Raw genomic sequence first — 23,892 nt, 5'->3', positions numbered from 1 at the left:
AATAAATAATTTGCAAATATTTTCCTGTTGTAGGTTGTTGCTTAGTTTGGCTGATGTTTTCCTTTGCTCTGTACAAGATTTTTTTTTGCTGTTGAACCTAAAAAAATATGACCGAGGTCTACGTGGAGGAATATATATATATATATATATATATATATATATATATATATATATATATATATATATATTTTGCCTCCAGGGTTATTGCCAGGGCTTGGTGCCCGCACCACAAATCCACTGTTCCTGGAAGCCATTTTTTCCCTTTTGTTACCCTGGTTGTCTCACCATTGTTGTGGTTATTATTGTTATTGTTATTGATGTCATTGTTGTTGGGTAGGACAGAGAGAAATGGAGAGAGGAGGGGAAGGCAGAGGGGGAGAGAAAGATAGACACCTGCAGACCTGCTTCACCGCCTGTGAAGCAACTCCCCTGCAGGTGGGGAGCCGGGGGCTCGAACCAGGATCTGTAGGCAGGTCCTTGTGCTTTGCGCCATGTGCGCTTAACCTGCTGTGCTACTATGTGAAACTATGCTTGGCTTCCTTTGATATTTCCCAGATTTATTTCCCTTTCATTGATGCTATAAAAACAAGATTACTGGTGACCAGTGATTCAGGCCCCCTGGTGGGAAGGGGCATACAGAGCCCTCTGGTTTACTTCCTCTATTGTTTCCCCATCTGGAAGTATGGACCAAAATTCCTTTTGGGGTGCAGAAGGTGGGAGTTCTGGCTACTGTAACTGCTTCTCCACTGGACGTGGGTGCTGGTAGATCCATACCCCTAACCTGTTTCTATCTTACCTTAGTGGGGTAGGACTCTTGAGAGGTGACGTTCCAGGAGTCATTAATGAGGTCATCTGCCCAGGGAAATCAGGATGGAATCATAGTAGTATCTGCAGCTTGGTGGCTGAAAGGCAGTAAAATAGAAAACAGGACAAAATGTTTAATAAATAGGAACCAGAAAGTAAGAATAGAGCAGATGAGAACTCGGAATTTAGGGTGGAAGGAAGCTAGGAATTCTATGTTAGGAATGTTCCTAAGTGACTAAAGACATTATTTTATTGTTGAAATTGTTTATAGTAGCAAAACTATTGGGTTGTTTGAAAAGCCATGATGTATTTTTTTTTTTTTTTTTATACAAAAATGCATCATGATTTTCTCAGCAACCCAGTATACAGTTAGCTACTATATATGGCTTTGTATGGGCCCAGCACATTTCTGCTATACCACTCTGCTGTCTCTACATGATCTTATAATTAATATCTTTGTAAATATTAACTTTCTTTTCTGACTATTTATTTAGGATCCATTTCCAAAAGCATAAAGATCATGTAAGGAAAACTTGATTTATTCCCTTTAGATTATAAAAAGTATAATTTATAATTCCACTCATCTTCTTAATACTTACAATAGTAACTTTTTCTTTAGGAACTATTTCTAAAGGAGACATAACTGAAATTACACAATCTAAATTGAAACCGGACATCACCTCCACTTCTGGAGATTCTGACATTGCATCTCATTTATCCTTGTTACCTGAGACCATTCCTCAGTTGGCTGTAAGGTCTCCTCAAGAGAAAACTATTAGTGAACATACTGATACTCTCAATCAACAGGCATTGACAGATAGTCCTCTAACAGAAAGGACTAAGAGAGTTTCAATTGCTCTTGGACACAGTGAGCAGACAACTAGAATACCAGTGATAACCACTTCTACTTATTCACCTAGAGGGAATTTGAGCGTTCTCTATCAACAAGAGTTGCCAGAGAGTCATCTCATCGACCAGGCTCAGAGAGTTTCAGCTGCTCTTGGGCCTACTGGCCAGAAGACTAGCATACCTACAAGTTCCTACTTACTTGGAGAAAAGCCCAGTATTTCATACGAACAGGGATTGCCAGATAGTTATCTCATTGACCAGACTCAGAGAAGTTCAGCTTCCTCTGGACCTAGTGGCCAGAAGACTAGCATTCCTACAAATTACTACTTAGTTGGAGATAGGCCTAGTGCTCTATACAAGCAGTCCAGTGTTCTGTACGAAAAGGGTTTACCAGACAGTCATATCATCGACCAGGCTCAGAGAGTTTCAGCTACTCGAGGGCCTGCTGACCTGAAGACTAGCATACCTACAAGTTTCTACTCAGTTGGAGAAAAGCCTAGTATTCCATACAAACAGGGATTGCCAGATAGTCATCTCACTGACCAGACTCAGAGAGGTTCAGCTTCCTCTGGATCTGCTGGCCAGAAGACTAGCATCACTACAAATTTCTACTCAGTTGGAGATAGGCCTAGTGTTCCATACAAGCAGTCCAGTGTTCTGTACGAACAGGATTTGCCAGACAGTCATCTCATTGACCAGGCTCAGAGAGTTTCAGCTACTATTGGACCTGCTGGTCAAAAGGCTAGCATACCTACAAGCACCAATACAGTTGGAGATAGGTCTGGTGTTGTATACGAACCAGGACTACCAGATAGTCATCAGAGACTTTCAGCTTCCTCAGGACTAGCTAATCAGAAGACTAGCATACCTACAAGTTCCTACTCAGTTGGAGAAAAGCTTAGTATTCCATACGAACAGGCATTGCCAGATAGTCATCTTATTGACCAGGCTCAGAGAGTTTCAGCTTCCTCTGGACCTGCTGGCCAGAAGACTAGCATTCCTACAAATTTCTACTCAGTTAAAGATAGGCCCAGTGCTCTGTACGAGCAGTCCAGTGTTCTATACGAAAAGGGTTTGCCAGACAGTCATCTTATCGACCAGGCTCAGAGAGTTTCAGCTACTGTTGGACCTGTTGATCAGAAGATTAGCATACCTACAAGCACCTATACAGTTGGAGATAAATCTGGTGTTGTATACGAACCGGAATTGCCAGATAGTCATCTTATTGACCAGTCTCAGAGACTTTCAGCTTCCCCAGGACTAGCTAGTCAGAAGACTAGCATACCTACAAGTTCCTACTCAGTTGGAGAAAAGCCTAGTATTCCATACGAACAGGGATTGCCAGATAGTCATCTTGTTGACCAGGCTCAGAGAGTTTCAGCCTCCCCTGGACCTGCTGGCCAGAAGACTAGCATTCCTACAAATTTCTACTCAGTTAAAGATAGGCCCAGTGCTCTGTACGAGCAGTCCAGTGTTCTATACGAAAAGGGTTTGCCAGACAGTCATCTTATTGGCCAGGCTCAGAGAGTTTCAGCTACTGTTGGGCCTGTTGATCAGAAGACTAGCATACCTACAAGCACCTATACAGTTGGAGATAGATCTGGTGTTGTATACGAACCGGAATTGCCAGATAGTCATCTTATTGACCAGACTCAGAGACTTTCAGCTTCCCCAGGACTAGCTAGTCAGAAGACTAGCATACCTACAAGTTCCTACTCAGTTGGAGAAAAGCCTAATATTCCATACGAACAGGGATTACCAGACAGTCATCTTATTGACCAGGCTCAGAGAGTTTCAGCCTTCTCTGGACCTGCTGGCCAGAAGACTAGCATTCCTACAAATTTCTACTCAGTTAAAGATAGGCCCAGTGCTCTGTACGAGCAGTCCAGTGTTCTATACGAAAAGGGTTTGCCAGACAGTCATCTTATCGACCAGGCTCAGAGAGTTTCAGCTACTGTTGGACCTGTTGATCAGAAGATTAGCATACCTACAAGCACCTATACAGTTGGAGATAAATCTGGTGTTGTATACGAACCGGAATTGCCAGATAGTCATCTTATCGAACAGACTCAGAGACTTTCAGCTTCCCCAGGACTAGCTAGTCAGAAGACTAGCATATCTACAAGTTCCTACTCAGTTGGAGAAAAGCTTAGTATTCCATACGAACAGGGATTGCCAGATAGTCATCTTATTGACCAGGCTCAGAGAGTTTCAGCTTCCTCTGGACCTGCTGGCCAGAAGACTAGCATTCCTACAAATTTCTACTCAGTTAAAGATAGGCCCAGTGCTCTATACGAGCCATCCAGTGTTCTGTACGAAAAGGGTTTGCCAGAAAGTCATCTTATCAGCCAGGCTCAGAGAGTTTCAGCTACTGTTGGACCTGTTGATCAGAAGACTAGCATACCTACAAGCACCTATACAGTTGGAGATAAATCCAGTGTTGTGTACGAACCAGAATTGCCAGATAGTCATCTTACTGACCAGACTCAAAGACTTTCAGCTTCCCCAGGACTAGCTAGTCAGAAGACTAGCATATCTGCAAGTTCTTACTCAGTTGGAGAAAAGCCCAGTATACTATATGAACAGGGATTGCCTGATAGTCACCTAACTGACCAGACTCAGAGAGATTCAGCTTCCTCTGGACTTGCTGGCCAGAAGACTAGCATTCCTGCAAATTTCTACTCAGTTGGGGATAGGTCTAGTGCTCCATTCAAGCAGTCCAGTGTTCTGTACAAACAGGACTTCCCAGACAGTCATCTCATCGACCAGGCTCAGAGAGGTTCAGCTACTGTTGGACCAGCTGGTCAGAAGACTAGCATACCTACAAGCACTTATACGGTTGGAGATAGGTCTGGTGTTGTATATGATCAGGGACTTCCAGATAGTCATCTTATTGACCAGACTCAGAGAGGTTCAGCTTCCCCTGGACTTGCTGGTCAGAAGGCTAGCATACCTACAAGTTCCTACTCAGTTGAAGAAAAGCCTAGTATTCTAAATGAACAGGGCCTGCCAGATAGTCATTTAATTGACCAGACTCAGAGAGGTTCAGCTTCCCCTGGACTAGTTAGTCAGAAGACTAGCATACCTACAAGTTCCTACCCAGTTGGAGAAAGACCCAGTATACTGTACAAACAGGGACTTACAGATAGTCACTTCATTGACCAGAGAAGTCCAGCTTCCTCTGGACCTATTGGCCAGAAGACTAGCATTCCTACAAATTTCTACTCAGTTGGAGATAGGCCCAGTGCTCTATACAAGCACTCCAGTGTTCTGTACGAAAAGGGTTTGCCGGACAGTCATCTCATTGACCAGGCTCAGAGAGTTTCAGCTACTGTCGGACCTGTTGGTCAGAAGGCTAGCATACCTACAAGCACCTATACAGAAGATAGGTCTGGTGTTGTATATGAACAGGGATTGCCAGATAGTCATCTTATTGACCAGACTCAGAAAGGTCCAGCTTCCTCTGGACCTGCTGGCCAGAAGACTAGCATTCCTATAAATTCATACATAGTTGGAGAGAAGCACAGTGTTTCATATGAACAGGAATTGCCAGATAGTCATCTCATTAAACAAGCTCAGAGAGTTTCAATTTCTTCTGGACCTGCTGGTCAAAAGAAGAGCATACCTGCAAGCTTGTACACAGTTGCAGATACCGCTGGTGTTTTATATGAACAAGGATTGCCAGATAGTCGTCTCATTGACCAGAGTCAGAGAGTTTTAGCTTCGTCTGGACCTATTGGCCAGAAGACTAGTATACCTGCAAGTTCCTACTCAGTTGGAGAGAGGCCTAGTGTTTTCTATGAACAGGAATTGCTAGGCAGTCATATTAGTGACCAGACTCGGAGAGTCTCAGCTTCTTCTGGACCTATTGGCCAGAAGACTAGTATACTTACAAACTCCTACAAGGTTGGAGATAGATCTAGTGTTCTATATGAGCAGAGATTTCCAGATGATTATCTTATTGACCAGACTTTAAGACCTTTAGTTTCCCCTGGACCTGCTAGTCAGAAGACTAGCATTTCTACAACTTCCTACTCAGTTGGAGAAAAGCCCACTATTCTATACGAGCAAGGTTTGCCAGATAGTCGTCTCATTGACCAGGTTCAGAGAATTTCAGCTTCCTCTGGACCTGTTGGCCGGAAGACTAGCATACTTAAAAGCTCCTACACAGTTGGAGATAGATCTAGTCTTCCACACAAACAGGGATTTCCAGAGATTCATCTCATTGACCAGACTCAGAGAGGTTCAGCTTCTTTTGGACCTGCTGGCCAGAAGACTAGCATACCAAAAAGTTCTTACTCAATTGGAGACAAGCCCGGTGTTCTATACGAACAGGAATTGCCAGATAGTCATCTTGTTAACCAGCCTCAAAGTGTCTCAATTTCTTCTGGACCTGCTGGTCAGAAGAAGAGCATACCTGAAAGTTTGTACACAGTTGGAGATAGGTCTGGTGTTTTATACGAACAGGAATTGCCAGATAATCCTCTTACTGAGCAGACTCAAAGAATTTCAGCTTCCTCGGGACCTGCTGGCCAGAAGAATAGCATACCTGCAAGCTTGTATAAAGCTGGAGATACCTCTGGTGTTTTATATGAACAAGGATTCCCAGATAGTCATATCATTGACCAAACTCAGAGAGTTTTAGCTTCCTCTGGACCTATTGGCCAGAAGGCTAGCATACCTGCAAGTTCTTACTCAGTTGGAGAGAAGTCCAGTGTTACATACGAACAGGAATTGCCAGATAGTCATCTTATTAACCAGATTGAGAGAGTCTCAGCTTCCTCTGGACCTACTGGCCAGAAGACTAGTATACTTACAAGCTCCTACACAGCTGGAGATAGATCTAGTGTTCTATACGAACAGGGATTGCCAGATAGTCATCTCATTGACCAGACTCAGAGACTTTCAGCTTCCCCTGGACTTGCTGGTCAGAAGACCAGCATACCTATAAGTTCCTACTCAGTTGGAGAGAAGCCCAGTGTTCTATACGAGCAGGGATTTCCAGATAGTCATCTCATTGACCAGACTCAGAGACTTTCAGCTTCCTCTGGACCTGTTGGCCAGAAGACTAGTATACCTACAAACTCCTACACAGTGGGAGATAGGTACAGTATTCTATACAAACAAGAATTACCAGATCGTCATCTTATTGACCAGGCTCATAGAATTTCAGCTTTCTCTGGACCTACTGGCCAGAAGACTAGCATACCTACAAGCTCCCACTCATTTGGAGAAAAGCACAGTGTTCCATATGAACAGGGATTGCCAAACAATCTTCTTACTGACCAGCCACAGAGAGTTTCAGTTTCCTCTGGACCTGTTGGCCAGAAGACTAGCATAACTACAAGCTCCTACACAGTTGGAGACAGATCTAGTATTCTATATGACCAGGGATTGCATGAGAGTCATATTATTGACCAGACTCAGCGACTTTCAGCCTCCCCTGGACCTGCTGGTCAGAAGACTAGCATACCTATAAACTCCTACACAGCTGGAGATAGATCTAGTAGCGTTCTATACGAACAGGGATTGCTAAATAGTCATCTCATTGACCAGACTCAGAGACTTTCATCTTCCCCTGGACCTGCTGATCAGAAGACTAGTATACCTACAAACTCCTACACGGTTGGAGATAGATCTAGTGTTGTATACAAACAAGGATTGCCAAATAGTCATCTCATTGACCATACTCAGAGACGTGCAGCTTCCTCTGGACCTATTGGCCAGAAGACTAGCATTCCTACAAGTTCCTACTCAGTTGGAGAGCCCAGTGTTCTATATGAACAAGGATTGCCAGATAGTCATCTAATTGACCAGACTCAGAGCATTTCAGCTTCTTCTGGACCTATTGGCCAGAAGACTAGTATACCTACAAGCTCCTACGCAGTTGGAGATAGATCTAGTGTTCCACACGAACAGGGATTTCCAGATAGTCATCTCATTGACCAGACTCAGAGACTTTCAACTTCCCCTGGACCTGCTGGTCAGAAGACTAGTATACCTATAAGTTCCTACACGGCTGGAGATAGATCTAGTGTTCCATACGAGCAGGGATTGCCAGATAGTCGTCTCATTGACCAGACTCAGAGACTTTCAGCTTCCCCTGGACCTGCTGGTCAGAAGACTAGTATACCTATAAGTTCCTACACGGTTGGAGATAGATCTAGTGTTCCATACGAGAAGGGATTTCCAAATAGTCATCTCACTGACCAGACTCAGAGACGTGCAGCTTCCTCTGGACCTATTGGCCAAAAGACTAGCATTCCTACAAGTTCCTACTCAGTTGAAGAGAAGCCCAGTGCTCTATATGAACAAGGATTACCAGACAGTCTTCTTACTGACCAGACTCAGAGAGTTTCAGCTTCCCCTGTACCTGCTGGCCAGAAAACTAGCATACCTATAAGCTCCTACACAGCTGGAGACAGACCTAGTGTTCCATACGAGCAGGGATTGCCAGATAGTCGTCTCATTGACCAGACTCAGAGACTTTCAGCTTCCCCTGGACCTGCTGGTCAGAAGACTAGTATACCTATAAGTTCCTACACAGTTGGAGATAGATCTAGTGTTCCATACGAGAAGGGATTTCCAGATAGTCATCTCATTGACCAGACTCAGAGACGTGCAGCTTCCTCTGGACCTATTGGCCAGAAGACTGGCATTCTTAAAAGTTCCTACTCCGGTGGAGAGAAGCCCAGTGCTCTATACGAACAAGGACTACCAGACAATCTTCTCACTGACCAGACTCAGAGAGTTTCAGCTTCCCCTGGACCTATTGGCCAGAAGACTAGCATACCGATAAGCTTCTACACGGCTGGAGATAGATCGAGTGTTCCATACGAGCAGGAATTGCCAGATAGTCATCTTATTGACCAGACTCAGAGACTTTCAGCCTCCCCTGGACCTGCTGGTCAGAAGACTAGTATACCTATAAGTTCCTACACGACTGGAGATAGATCTAGTGTTCTATATGAGCAGGGATTGCCAGATAGTCATCTCCTTGACCACACTCAGAGAGTTTCAGCCTCCCCTGGACCTGCTGATCAGAAGACTAGCATACCTATAAGCTCCTACACAGTTGGAGATAGATCTAGTGTTTCATATGAGAAGGGATTTCCAGATAGTCATCTCATTGACCAGACTCAGAGACTTTCAACTTCCCCTGGACCTGCTGGCCAGAAGACTAGCATACCTGCAAGTACCTACTCAGTTGGAGAGAAGCCCAGTGTTCCATATGAACAGAGATTGCTGAACAGTATTCTCACTGACCAGACACAGAGACTTTCAGCTTCCTCTGGACCTGCTGGTCAAAAGAAGAGCATACCTGCAAGCTTGTACACAGTTGCAGATACCGCTGGTGTTTTATATGAACAAGGATTGCCAGATAGTCGTCTCATAGACCAGAGTCAGAGAGTTTTAGCTTCGTCTGGACCTATTGGCCAGAAGACTAGTATACCTGCAAGTTCCTACTCAGTTGGAGAGAGGCCTAGTGTTTTCTATGAACAGGAATTGCTAGGCAGTCATATTAGTGACCAGACTCAGAGAGTCTCAGCTTCTTCTGGACCTATTGGCCAGAAGACTAGTATACCTACAAGCTCCTACAAGGTTGGAGATAGATCTAGTGTTCTATATGAGCAGAGATTTCCAGATAATTATCTTATTGACCATACTTTGAGACTTTCAGCTTCCCCTGGACCTGCTAGTCAGAAGACTAGCATTTCTACAACTTCCTACTCAGTAGGAGAGAAGCCCAGTTTTCCATACGAACAGGGTTTGCAAGGTAGTCATCTTATTAAGCAGGCTCAGAGAGCTTCAGCTCCTCTGGTACCTTCTGGCCAGAAGACTAGCGTACCTGCAAGTTTGTACACAGTTGGAGATAAATCTGATGTTGTATATGAGTGGGGATTTCCAGATAGTCATCTCATTGAACAGACTCAGAGAGTTTTAGCTTCCTCTGGACCCATTGGCCAGAAAACTAGCTTACCTGCAAGTTCTTATTCAGTTGGAGAGAAGCCCAGTGTTTCATACGAACAGAGTTTGCCAGATAGTCATCTCATCAACGAGGCTCAGAGAGTTTCAGCTTTTCTTGGACCTGCTGGTCAGAAGACTAGCATACCTACAAATTTGTACATAGTTGGAGATAAATCTGGTGTTCTGAACAAACAATACAGTATTGTGTATGATCAGAGTTTGCCAGACAGTCATCTCATCAACCAGGCTCAGAGAGTTTCAGCTACTGTTGGACCTGTTGGTCAGAAGACTAGCATACCTACAAGCACCTATTCAGTTGGAGATAGATCTGGTGTTGTATATGAACCGGAATTGCCAGATAGTCATCTTATTGACCAGACTCAGAGACTTTCAGCTTCCCCAGGACTAGCTAGTCAGAAGACTAGCATATCTGCAAGTTCTTACTCAGTTGGAGAAAAGCCCAGTATACTATATGAACAGGGCTTGCCAGATAGTCATCTAACTGATCAGACTCAAAGAATTTCAGCTTCTCTTGGACCTGTTGGCCAGAAGACTAGCATATCTGCAAGCTTGTACACAGCTAGAGATAGGTCTAATGTTGTATATGAACAGGGCTTGCCGGATAGTTATCTTAGTGATCAGACTCAAAGAGTTTTAGCTTCCTCTGGACCTATTGGCCCAAAGACTAGCTTACCTACAAGTTCCTTTTCAGTTGGAGATAGGCCTAGTGGTCTATATGAGCAATCCAGTGTTATATATGAACAGGAGTTGCCAGATGGTCATCTAACTGACAAAGTTCAGAGAGTTTCAGCTTCTCTTGGACCAGCTGGTCAGAAGACTAACAAACCCACTAGTCTGTACTCATTTGGAGAGAAGCCCAGTGTTGTCTATCAACAGGGTTTTCCAGATAGTGATCTCATCAACCAGGTTCAGAGAGTTTCAACTTCTTCCTCTGGTCAGAAAACTAGCATACCTAAAAGTTCCTACTCAGAACAGCAGAGGTTGCCAGATAGTCATCTCACTGATCAGGCTCAAAGAATTTCTGTTTCTGCTGGGCCAGCAGACCAGAAGACTGGGACAAAGTCTTTTATTACTTATTCAGCTGGAGAGAAGCCCCACATTTTCTATCAACAGACATTGCCAGACAGTCATCTAACTGAACAAGCTCAGGCAGTTTCAACATCTCCTGGATTTGCTGAGCAGAATATTGGTATCTCAACAGTCACATCTTCTCTTTACTCATCTGGAGAGAAGCCTATTGTCCTCTACAATCAAGAGCTTCCAGATAGTCATCTTACTGAACAGACTCAGACATTTTTTGCTGTTTCTGTACCAGCTGAAACACCACTTACCTCTTACTCACAGAGAAGGAAACCCACTACCTTATATCAGCAGGGGTTACCAGACAGTCAGCTTCCTGAACAATTTCTGCAAGCTTCTGCTATTCCTGGACTGGCAGACCAGGAGTCTGGCATACAAACTACACTTTCTGGTACCTATGCACACAGAGAAAAGCCTGTTATTTTTTACCAACAGGAATTGCCAGATAATTATCAAACTGAGGAGGCTCTGAAAAATTTAGCTAAACTTGAACTCACAGACCAATTTGTTAGAATTCCAAAAGGGTCCTCTAGGTCTTACTCACTTGGAGAGAAGCCCAGTATTTTGCATCATCCACTTGCTGAGACTGTGAAACTTTCATTTATTCCTGGACCAGCTGAAAACAAGAGTGGGCAACTTTCAGAATCCTCTAGTTTGTACTCAGATGCAGAAATTCCTAATAGTTTTTACCAACAAGAATTACCAGAGAGTAGTCTGATTGGACAGGTTCAGAAAGTTTCAGCTGCTCCAGGATCTACTGACCAGAGAATTGGGATATCAACAGTAGCTTCTATTCCTCATTTGCAAAAGGAAGACACTTTTATTTTTTATCCACAACACCTGCCAGACAGTCATCTACCTGAAGAGTCTTTAAACATTTCAACTGTTTTGGGACCAACTGAACAGAAATCTGGGTTGCCATCAGAGCCTTCTAGTTCCTACTCACTTAGGGAGAAGCCCATTGTTTACCAGAAGGACTTACCAGGCAGTCATTTAACTGAACAGACTCAGAAAGTTTCAGGTAATTCTGGATCAGCTGAGCAGAGCAACAGGAAACCAGAATTAGCCTCTACTTTCAGCCAATATAAAAAGAAGTCTGTTACTTTCTACCAGCAAAATTTACCAGATAGTCATCTACTACAAGAGCCTCAGATAGTTTCAACTATTTCGGACATTGATGAGCATAAAGCTGAGTCATCAACAGTACATTCAAGTCCCTACTCACTTGGCGGGCAACCTCTTGGTTCCAGCCCGCAGACCTTACCAGATACACAATTTACTGAAGTGCCTCTGAAAGTTTCACATTCTTCTGATCTAGCTGACGAAAAGGCTGGGATATCAGCAGTAAATATTACTTCCTACTCTCCTAGAGAGAAACCTGGTGTTTTCCATCAAAAGACCTTACCAGAAAGTAATTTAACTAAAGAGGCTCTGAACGGTTCAACTATTCCTGGGGTTAGTGAACAAAAGGCCAGAATACCCAGTGAAAACTCAACTTCTTACTCGCACAGAGAGAAGCCTATTATTTCTTACCAACAGGACTTGTCAGATAGTCGTCTCACTGAAGAGACTTTGAAAGTTCCAGGTGTTTCTGAACCAGCAGATCAGAAGACTGGGATAACTGTATTACCACCTGGAGTACCACTTACAGAGGACTCCACTTACCCACAAGAGTTTCCAGATCTTATTGAAGAGGCTTTAACAGTTGCAGGGGCTTCTGGACCAGCCGACCAGAAGATTGGTAAAATAATTGTACTTCCAGCTTCCTATTCACGTAGAGGGAGTCCTGTCTTTTCTTACCAGGAGTCGCTGGATATAATTGAAGAAACTTTGAAAGGTTTAGCTGTCCCTGGATCAACTGACCAGGAGACTGGAATACAAATAATTCCCTTGAATCCTCACTCAAATCAAGACAAAACTGGTGTTTTTTACCAACAGGAGTTGTCAGCTACTACTGCAAAATCTTTAAAAGTTTCTGGATCAGTTGACCTGAACACTGAGATACCAGAAGAACATTCTAGTTCTTACTCACATAACGATAAACTCCAGATTTCAAGGATGACTTTACCAGATCAGCAGAAGACTCCCTCTAGTTCACTTAGTGAGAAGCCCAAGAATTCAACTGTGATTGAGCCGGATGACCAGAAGACTCCATTAATGGCAGTGTTCCACAATTCTTCTCAGAGAAAAAATACCAGAACTTTTTCACAACAGAAGCTGCCAGATAAGCATCAAACTGAAGATACTCTGAAGATTTCAGGTGCTCCTGAATCAACTGATAGGAATTCTGGGATACTAATATCTCCTAGTTCCTATTCACACAGAAAGAATATTTTCTACTCACAGCGATTGCCAGACAAACATTTAACTGATGATGCACTGAAGGTTTTAAAAGTTCCTGGACTGGCTAACCAGAAAACTGTGTTATCTGTCACTCCTAGTTCCTTTTCACACAAAGAAAAAGCAGATATTTTTTATCAAGAGAATTTGCCAGACAGACATATAACTGGAGATACCTCAACATTCTTAAGTGGTCGTGGGCAAGCTGATCAGATTACTGGGTCAATAGTTCCCTCTGGTACTTATTCATATAATGAGAAGCACAAACTTGTTTCAGGCCATGTTCAAAGACTAATGGGAAATTTAGATTCTCCAACTGATGCGCCTTTAATTTCCCGGGCTGATGGTAGAGTTGTAATAAATATGCCAGAACCTTCAAATTTTGAAGATGTTGACTGTGAGGAAATCCAGGATATGGACAGTGGTTCCAAAACTCTTAAAGAGATTCAAACACTTTTAATGGAGGCAGAAAATATAGCACTGAAACGTTGTAATTTTCCTTGTCACCTTGTTCCTTTCAGAAATGTTAGTGATGTTTCCTTTATACAATCTAAGAAGGTGGTTTGCTTCAAAGAACCTCCCACAACTCATGAACCTTCTGATGCTTTGCCTCAGAGACAGCCATGTAGAGAGGGAAGCCCACGCTACGAGGATATACAGAAGAACATTAACACAGAGGCGAATCTGAAGTGCCAGAGAGGCATTAAAAATTGGGAGTTTGTTAGTTCAACCACAGTTAGAAGTCCTCTACAGGAATCAGAAAACAGAGCTAGAGTGACTTTAGATGAAACCCTCAGGCAATACAAAACAGCCAAATCTGTAATGAGGTCTGAACCTGAAGGTAGTAGAACCATTGGGAATAAGATTATTATCCCTATGATGACTATCATAAAAAGTGATTCAAGCAGTGATGCAAGTTCCTGCTCCTGGGACAGCAATTCTTTGGAGTCTGTTTCTGATGTTCTTCTGAATTTCTTTCCATATGCTTCACCTAAGACAAGCATAACAGATAGCAGAGAGGAAGAGGGTATATCAGAGAGTGATGATGCTAGTAGTGTAGATTCACTGGCTGCACATGTGAAAAATCTTTTGAAATGTGAATCGTCATTGAATCATGCTAGGCAAATACTCAGAAATGCAGAGGAAGAAGAATGTCGGGTACGAGCACGAGGTAGGAACTGATAACTTTTTTTTTTTTTTTTTTTTTAAACCAGAGCACAGCTCAACTCTGGTTTAATGATGGTGTTTGAAATTGAATCTGAAGGAGCTAGGCGGTGGCACACCTGTTTAAGTGCGCACAGTACGAAGTGCAAGTAATTGCTCGAGGACCCAGGTTAAAGCCCCCACTTGCCAAATGCAGGGGGTGGGAGGACACACGCTTCACAAGCAGTGAAGCAGGCTTACGGTTGTCTTTCTTTCTCACTCCCTTTCTGTCTCCCCCCTCCCCTTCTCAATTTCTCTCTGTCCTATCAAAAAATGGAAAGAAAAAAAAATGGAAAAAATGGCAACCAGGAGTGGTAGATAGTGCCAGCACCAAGCCTCAGTGATTGGAGGCAAAACAAAACAAACAAACTGAATATCTTTTGTGATATCTCCTTGACCTGGAATTGTTAATTTGTTATAAAGACAGGTACAAGATTATAGGCATTATAGTTTAATACTTTGTTTGAAGTCTAATTTTTAGAGGTCTAAATATATTTTCCTATAGAACTGTTAGAATGATTACAGTTTTCTACCAGCAATCCAGAACAAATCATGTAACCATTAGTGTATTTGTAGAGTTAGTCTGAGTTTAGGCTCACTCTCTTTCATTTTTTATTATTTTTTTATTATTGCCACCAGGGTTATTGCTGGGGCTCGGTGCCTTCATGACAAAACTACTGCTCCTGGTGGCCATTTACTTTCCTTTATTGTTTGATAGAACAGAGAGAAATTGGGAGGGTGGGAGAGAGGAAGACAGATACCTGCAGCACTGCTTCACTAGTTATGAAGCTTCCCCCATGTAGGTGATGACTAAAGGCTTGAACCTAGGTCCTTGTGCATTCGAATGTATTTAGTCTACCAGGTGTACCAATTCCTGGCCCTTGAAGGTGCACATTTTAAACATTTTACGTACTTTAATGAGAAAGATACAGAGAGAGAGATACAGAAAGACACTAAAGCACTGCTCAGCTTTGCCTTACGGTGGGACTGGGGATTGAACCTGGGACCACATGGTCTCAAACATGAAAGTCTTTTGTATAAACATACTATCTCCCTAGCTCTAGTACACATGAGCCACTTTGGTGCTTGGTACTGTTGTCCTAGGCGAATATTTTCATTTTTTTTATTTTAGAGATAGAAGGAGAGACAGAGTGGAGTCACCATAGCATTGCTCTACTATTCATGGAATTCCCTGAGTACTGTCCTTGGTGCCTCCATGCTCAAACCTAGGAAACCTGTGCATGGTAAGACTCTAAAAGTGAACTATCTGCAGACCCCAAGAGATTATATGTTTTTACTAAGCGCTCTAGGCATTAAATCAGATATATTGCTGTTTAGAATTACTGACAGACTATCACTCTGGCATTGTATTATATTTAGTGTTTATTTGCTTTCCCTCCAGCTTGGAATCTGAAGTTTAACTTGGCTCATGGCTACGAGGGTGGCTACTCCATTTCAGAGTTAAATGAAGATGACAGGAGAAAAGTAGAAGAGATCAAAGCAAAGTTGTTTGCTCACGGGAGAACAACTGACTTGTCCAAGGTAAAAAAGACATTTAGAAATGATAAAATGTGAAAAATGGGTTGTTAGAATTTGGGCTGCTTCTTCTTCTTCTTTTTTTTTTTTTTTACCTGATGATTGATAATTCCATCTGAGTCATTGCTAGTCTTTGGCTAAAATGTTACATCATAAAAATTTCTTCAAAAATTATGTAGGTTTTGATTGATTCTTGGTTTATCTGTTGAAAAAAAAACTTCCTTGGACAATTTGTTTGCTTTTTTTTTTTTTTTTTTAAAGATTTCATTGATTTATTAATGAGAAATATAGGAGGAAAGAAAGAACCAGATCACTCTGGTACATGTGCTACCGGGGACTGAACTCAGGACTTCATGTTTGAGAGTCTAATGCTTTATCCATTGCACCATCTCCTGGACTACTGTTTGTCATATCAATACATTGTGCTAAGTTTTATTTTTCTCTTGAAGATGATACCTTGAGGGGACAGGGTCATGACGTACAAGGTTAACTGTACATAGTACTAAGTGCAAGGACTGGTGCAAGGATCTGGGTTTGAGCCCCAGAACCCCCCACCTCCAGAGGTGGGGGAAACTTCACAATTAGTGAAGCAGGTCTGTGGGTATCTATCTTTCTCTCTCCTTATCTTCCCCTCCTATCAATTTCTCTCTGTCCTACTCAATAAAATTGAAAAAATGGCCACCAGTAGCTGTGGATTTATAGTGCTGATACCAAGCCCCAACAAGAACCTTGGAGGCAAAAACAAACAAACAAACAAACAAACAAACAAAATATATATCTTGAGCCCGTAATAAAATTCAGTTATTTTCTAGGTAGTCTGCCTAAGTACCAAAGGTATAATAGTTTATAGTAGACTTTATTTTTAATAGTACTTATAATTCTATAGTAAATCGAGTCAGCATGGCATATAGTTTTCTGGGAATTGTGTTTTAAAGATGTGTGTTTATGAAATTCTTCTATGTACATATATGTAGTTTTAGTTTATTCCTTTTAACTTATTGTAAATACCCTAGTTGAATATATAATACACTAACCATCCTTTTGTGGATAGGGCATTTGACTTGCCCTAATAACTATATAATAGTATAATAATAGCTATTTACAGGGTGCATGATATGGTGCCTATAAAATACTCAGTTGAATGTGTGATAGCTAGATATTATTAAATTATCGGCAACTATTGTCATCATCTTATAAAATTGTTGTGGCTATCCCATGCACAGACTTTAGACCCTAAGAGTTTCTTAGAAAATTAGCCACCAGCCATATACTATAATTATTTAAAAATTATCTCAATTTTTGGAATATGTTTTAAAAGTACTGATTAAACTGGATTTTAGTTTTACATATATGCTTATAAAAAATGAACAGATAATAAAAATAGATATTAAGTTATCATAGTACACTTTGTTAAAAGTACTTATCTTTGCCCAGTAATCTGCAAATTTTATTTCTGTATTTTTATTTTATTTACTTACTATTGGATAGAGACAGAAATTGAGAGGGTGAAGGAAATAGAGAGAAAGACAGACACCTGCCGCACTGCTTCACCACTAGTGAAAGGTTTCCTTTTACAAGTGGAGACCTGAGGCTTGAACCCAGGTCCTTGTGCGTTATTATATGTGAACTCTACAGGATATGCCACCACTTGGCCCCTTTATTTTTGTAATCTTTATGTATTGATGTTTTCTGATCCCTCAGCAATCAAATTGCTTTTAATTGAGAAGATTTGTTTATACTCTTCCTTAAGTATGGTGACCTCAGATGAAGCACAGAATTTCACATGTAGTCTGATGAGGATGAAAGTATATTTGTGACAGTTCCTTTTGCTAATCCAAGGTGTTACCTGTGACTGTAACAACTGCTTTATTTCCCACTAAACCAGAAGCATAGTATTTAATATTTCATATTTTTAACCTTTTGTCACCTAAATATAATATTTACATGTTGATTCCTGAAGTAAAATACTCTTAAAGAAATGTCTTAGTACAGAAATTTCTATTAACTATGCATTTTGATATGTTTCAGAGAGATCAGTAAAGAAAATATTACACAAAAATATTTTAATATGACTATGTTATCAAGTAGAGTCCTTGTTATGACTTTGGTGATAGATGAGGTATGCTAATATATGTTTTGGAGAGATATGAAATTGTGCACCTAAGACAACAATCCTATAAAACATTTCTTGAAAGTAAATTGAGGGAGCTGGCCGGTAGTGCAGTGGGTTAAGCACACATGGCACTAAGCTCAAGGGCTCGTGTAAGGATCCCAGTTCAAGCCCCCAGCTCCCCACCTGCATGGGTTTTGAAGCAGGTCTGCAGGTGTCTGTCTTTCTCTCCCCCTCTCTGTCTTCCCCCATATCTCTCGATTTATCCAACAACAACAACAACAACAGTTAAGACAACAATAACAACTATAACAAGCACAACAACAAGGGCAATAAAATGGGAAAAATGGCCTCTAGGAGCAGTGGATTCGTAGTGCAGGCACTAAGTCCAGCGATAACCCTGGAGGCAAAAAATAAAGTAAATTGAAAAATTAATTACATTTATGGATCTGATTCTACTTCTAAGAAGAATTATTTTTCCTATTCTTAGTGATAGAATATTAAGAGCACAGACGAGGCTCTGTAACATATTCCAAAGTACAATATCTCCAATAAGGTAGGAATTTTTCCCCTTTGTGATAGTTCAGGGTAGGAAAGGGAACTCTGTCCCTTGAATTCATCAAGATTGGGCAGCTGAGCCAATCTTATCCCTACCTTCCAATGTTCTTATAGATAGCACTGTCTTCATCTGGCAAGAATAATGGAAGTGGTAGTAGGGGAATGTAGAGGTCAGAAACTTGGTATTTTAAGGACAGGAAGCAGAAGTTGTACCTAGCTGCTTTTTGCTCATAGCCGATTGGCCTAAACCTAGCCATATAGTCATAATAGCTACAAAAGTAACTGGAAATGTCTCTAACTTGGTGGCTGTGTGACTAGCAGAAGTTGGGGTAAGGGGCCTCTGCTACTAAAATGAAGGTAAGAATACTTACTGAAGGCTACCAATAGCCATTGCTTTTGTTACTACATTGAAATTTTTTTAAAAAAATTAAATATGTCATTTTAGTTATCATGAATCACTTTATTTTTATAGTTAAACTATCTTTGTCTTACTGAATTCTTCCTGTTTTATTTCAGAAGAGCAACATGACCTTCATAGTAAAATAACCTGGATATAAAACTAATTTTTGTATAACTATTGGGATCACTTCAGTTATGTTTATATCTTCTAGGGTTTACAGAGTCCACGGGGAATAAGCTGCAATCCAGAAGCTGTATGTGGTCACATTATAATTGAGAGCCATGAAAAAGGATGTTTTAGGACTCTGAGTGCTGAACAACCACAGCTGGACTCCCGCCCTTGTGTTTTCAGATCGACTGAATCCTCAGAAATGATCAGAGGGCTACGGAGCCCATCATCATGGAGAGCGAGGCAGATCAGCCTCTGCAATTCACTAGAACAGAACAAACCCAATTTCAAAGTTTGGAATTCCGTGAGATTTCAAGATCACGCTCCATTTCAAACCTTTTCTGCTGATGACTTCAAAATTAGCAGCGGTGTTCAAATGCCTTTCCATGAAAGAATGGACCCTTGGCTATCAGAGTTAGTAGAACCATCTTGTGTGCCACCTGAAGAAATGGGTTGCTATTCTCCAGCACAGGTGCTGCCTCCAGAACCTATGAAACAGTTTACTACTGCCATCACCTTTTCATCTCACCGACATTCTAAATGTTTTTCAGATGCCCCTGTTTTTAAAGTTGGTGTTCCTGAAGGTAGCCAGTGTCCTGGAGCATCTGTAGGGGCATTTAATTCACGTTTCCCTGAAGAGCAAAATCTTCCCCGAGATCTAAAACAGAAAATCTGTTCCCCTTCATCATATAAAACCATCAGTCCATCACCAGGTAAAGCTGTGACTATTTTAACAGGTAGTGGTAGGCAAAGCCATAAATTACCTGTTGAACATTCTCACCAAGAAGAAAAACTCTTAGAAATACCAGGTTTCAGAGGCAGTCATTCTGAGCCCAGTGTTCGAGCAAAGTCTAGCAACGTTAAGGAAGTTCATTTTTCTGATAACCATATCCTTGTTAGCACCTGCAGACCAAGTTCCACAGTAGCAGTAAAAGAGAAAAATGTAACTGTAACTCCAGATCTTCCTTCACACATTTTTCTTGAACAACGAGAGCTCTATGAACAATGTGCAGCATCACATACAGATCACCATGAGCAAAACCACCATTCTCCCCCTCTGCAACATGAGAATTATGTAGTCCCAAACCTTCCTTGTTATATTTTTCTTGAAAAACAAGAACTCTCTGAACAAAGCAAAGCCCCAAATGTAGATCAACAAGTGAGAGAAAACCACTTTCCCGTTCCTCAAGATCAGGGTTATATAGCTCCAGACCTTCCTTCTTCTATTTTTCTTGAGCAACGTGAGCTCTTGGAACAAAGTAGCAAAGCCCCAGATGTAGCTCACCTCACTAGAAAACACCACTCCCCTCTTCCTGAATGTCACGATTATGAAGTAGAAAAGAATGCTCAACAAAAACCTAAATCACACACTTGTGATATGACAGATGAAGCCAACTTCAATAATGCAGTCTCCCTATCAGCCTCAAATCAAGGTACCTCAGAAACATCTGCATCTTCTCCACCTTTAAATAGAAAAGTACTTTCTTATGTTCGTATAACTCTTGGCCCCAAGCCTCTTTCCAAGTTGGAGAGTGGAACCTCGGATAAAAAATTTAACTCATTGGATCCTTCTAAAACAAGATTGAACTGTGAGTTTAATGGTGACCTACAAACTATGTCTTCAAGATCATTGGAACCAAACCCCACATTAGTGGGCAGTAAACATGTAATAAAGGATCAAGAATGTTTGGGGCATAAATCTTCACTGGACTTGCAAGTTGTATTGTCTCCTTTTCCAGATTGTAAAACACAGGACTTGAAAGCCATACCTTTTCAGAATAGCCAGTTAGTAACCTCAAGACAAACACAAGTCAGCATTTCAGATTTGGAAAGCTATTCTAGTCCAGAAGGGACTTCAGTATCTGCAGATCGGTGAGTCTCATTGTAATAACAAGCAAACTGATTGAGTTTGTGGTAAGGAGTTTAATTAAGCGAATGTGAGTTTCTTGGGCTGGCGAAGCAGTGTGATTTCTCCTAGGAGAGGTTCTTTCTCACCATTATGAAGTATTTCTAAAGCTCTGAGGTACTAATCTGCTAAAACTCTGAATACCTAAGGGAACATTTGAAGGTTTTGTACTTCAAAGGAATTTTTTGACAAACCTTCACCTCATGTATTTTAAAACACTGAATTACTTTGAGAATGACTATATGATGGTGCAGTTCATTAAATATTTGTTGTGTTGTAGCTAATGTATGCTAAAGGCCAGACTTTGGGAAAGTTTGCATGCATATGTTTGCGCTTGTGCTCCTTTCATCTCTTGATTTCATGATTTCCCTCAAGCATTTAGTGTTCATAACAGTAGAAGAGTAACTTTCCAGTGGAGAATCTTGCCAGGTACCACAGAAGCCAATTTACCAAGATTAAAATTGCGAGTAGTTCATATTAACATAATGTGCTCCCTGATATGATACCCATTTCACAAGTACTGGGTTATTGAAAAGTCATGGCACATTTTTGCATGGACTTTTCCAACAAATCAGTATGTTGCAGGAAAGGACACCTAGTTCAGGGATAGATACATTAGATTTCTATTAGCCCAATTTCAAAACTCACTAATTCAGTTTTACATTAATAAATCTCTTGCCATATGGCCAAACAGAATTGCCCTGTGTTTTTAATATTTTTTTTCTTTGCCTCTAGGGTTGTCACTGGGGCCATCCTCCTCTTCCCCCCCCCCCCCCCCACTTTATTTGATAGACCAGAGAGAAATTGAGAGGGAGAGGGACCAAAAAGGGAGAGAGAAACTTGCTTCACTGCTTGCTGCAGGTGGGGAGGCTTGAACCTGGGCCCTTGCACATAGTACCATGTGTGCTTAACTGGGGTGCCACATCTCAGCCCTGTATTTAATGTTTCTACCTTAATGTGTGAGCCTCTTCCTGAGAGGCTTGGAATGAAGGGGAAAATGGTTATTCAGCACCCACATGAAGTCATGAATTTTGTCATTTACTGTTTTGCTTAAAAATTATGATAATTTTGTGAGGCAGGAGATGGTATCCTTATTTCCCCTCTAGGAAACTGAGCCACTGATACTGCATCTTATCTCAGGTAATGCTGTTTATGAGCACCAGAATGGACATTCAGATGCAGACTGTTTAAAGCAGAGCAAGAGCCTACTCACTACATGGTACTGTCTACCCGAATCTTCTACCATCATTTTGAACAACTCATTTAATATCTTTGGCACTCATGTGTGAGATGGTAATTGGGAAGCTGAAATACTCCTTGTAGCTCTAAATCCTAGTCACTAAAGATCATGTTGGGTTTCAGTATTATAAATAATAGAGTACTGTAATGATCAGTACTGATAGTTTTAACAGAGTTAGAGTTAAGATTGATACGTTTATATATATATAGCTTAAATTCTTTCTTGATAAAATACCATGCTTTTAAAAAGAGGACTCAGGGACCCCCCCCCCCCTTAAAAAAAGTTTTATTTCTTACATGAGAGGCGAGAGATAGGAAGAGAGAAAGGAACAGTACTGGCGGTCAAACTGGAAATCTCAGGCATGAAAGTTAAGCACTCTGCCAGTTGAATCATTTCCCCAATTACAAAATGTCATATTATTGGAGATAAATCCTAAAATAAGATGAAAATAGTAAACTATAAACATGAATAATGATAATGCCATTTGTTTAGTAGAACTGAACTACTAAATGCCAGACACCATAGTGTATACTTACATCAATTTTTTTAGTATAGTCATCAAAGATGGATAGTATTACCTCAATTTACAGATATAAAAAAAATCCTAAGGCTTGTAAAAGTATTTTGTCCAAGATCACATGGCCATTAAGTGTTAGAGGTGGCATTTGAACCTAGATTTGTTAGAATTACAAATAAAGTAATTAAGTAATTCTAACCTATGTATTCCTCTGTATACTCACTTGTATTTGTATGTATAAAATATTTGTGAGCATCTATGTACTACATATTTTTAAACTTTTTTATTATGAGATAATGTTAGACTTATAGAGAACTTACACAAATAATATAAAGAGTTCCTTTATTAATTATACATCACTGTGTATATTTTTACTTGAAGTGCAGCAGCTTAAAACAATTAAATATTCCTGAGTTTATGTGGGCCAAAAATCCAGGTGTGGCTTAGCTTGATGCTTTTGACTCAGGGTCTCCTCATAAGGATTCAAACAAGATTATTAGCTACAACTTTGGTCTCATCTCAGCTTGAGGAGAGGATATGCTTCTAGGTTAGTTTACATGATTGCTGGCTAGAGACAGAATAGATATGATAGCTAAGCTTCTGTCAGCGTGAGCAAGTGACATAGCAAGAGAGGGTGCCCAAGAACCACTTCTGTTATATTCTGTTCAATAGAAATGGATTACTATTTCCAGCCTGTTACACAGAGGCATGGAGGATCGTGGCTTACACAAAGGCATGAATATCAACATGTGGGGGGTAGCTTAGAGGCTACCCATATAAAGTTTCCTTTTTTGTTAACATCTTAGCAAAGCATAACAAAAATACCCAAACTAAGAGGTACATCTTATATATATATAACAGTTTAAATTTAAACGATAATTTGGATTTCATCTGTGTTTTCCACAAGTGAATCATCTCTCTTTTAGATACAACCAAGATCTCGTTTTGCATTTTAGTTGCCATGTCTCCTTAGTTTCTTGTGATAAGTTCTTGGTCTTCTTTGTTTTGTATGACTTTGGCACTTATAAGAGATGTGAGGAATTATTTGTGTGTGTGGGGTAAGTCTTTTGATTTGGTTTTATCTGATGTTGTGTGAAGACCTAGATTGAGGTTATGCATAAGCAGGTGTGTTTCAGCAGGGAGCATATTGTGTTGATATGTTTTACTGGTGATGTTGGCCTTGATCACATGA

At 40.9% G+C, this 23,892-nt stretch overlaps 1 protein-coding gene across 1 annotated transcript in view; it reads left to right on the top strand.

The window, feature by feature from the left end:
* ALMS1 (ALMS1 centrosome and basal body associated protein) overlaps positions 1 to 23,892 on the top strand; it is a 109,042-nt gene that overhangs the window by 23,918 nt on the left and 61,232 nt on the right. Inside the window, exons 8-10 of the mRNA XM_060188426.1 lie at positions 1,424 to 14,233; positions 15,668 to 15,807; positions 19,081 to 20,909. Coding sequence (XP_060044409.1) covers positions 1,424 to 14,233; positions 15,668 to 15,807; positions 19,081 to 20,909 — 14,779 coding nt within the window. The remainder of the gene's footprint in view (positions 1 to 1,423; positions 14,234 to 15,667; positions 15,808 to 19,080; positions 20,910 to 23,892) is intronic.

Source organism: Erinaceus europaeus, chromosome 3, assembly GCF_950295315.1.
Source record: "Erinaceus europaeus chromosome 3, mEriEur2.1, whole genome shotgun sequence".
NCBI classification, from domain to species: Eukaryota; Metazoa; Chordata; class Mammalia; order Eulipotyphla; family Erinaceidae; genus Erinaceus; species Erinaceus europaeus.
The sequence above is the reverse complement of the archived record's forward strand: the minus strand, read 5'-3'. Positions and strand labels throughout refer to the sequence as shown.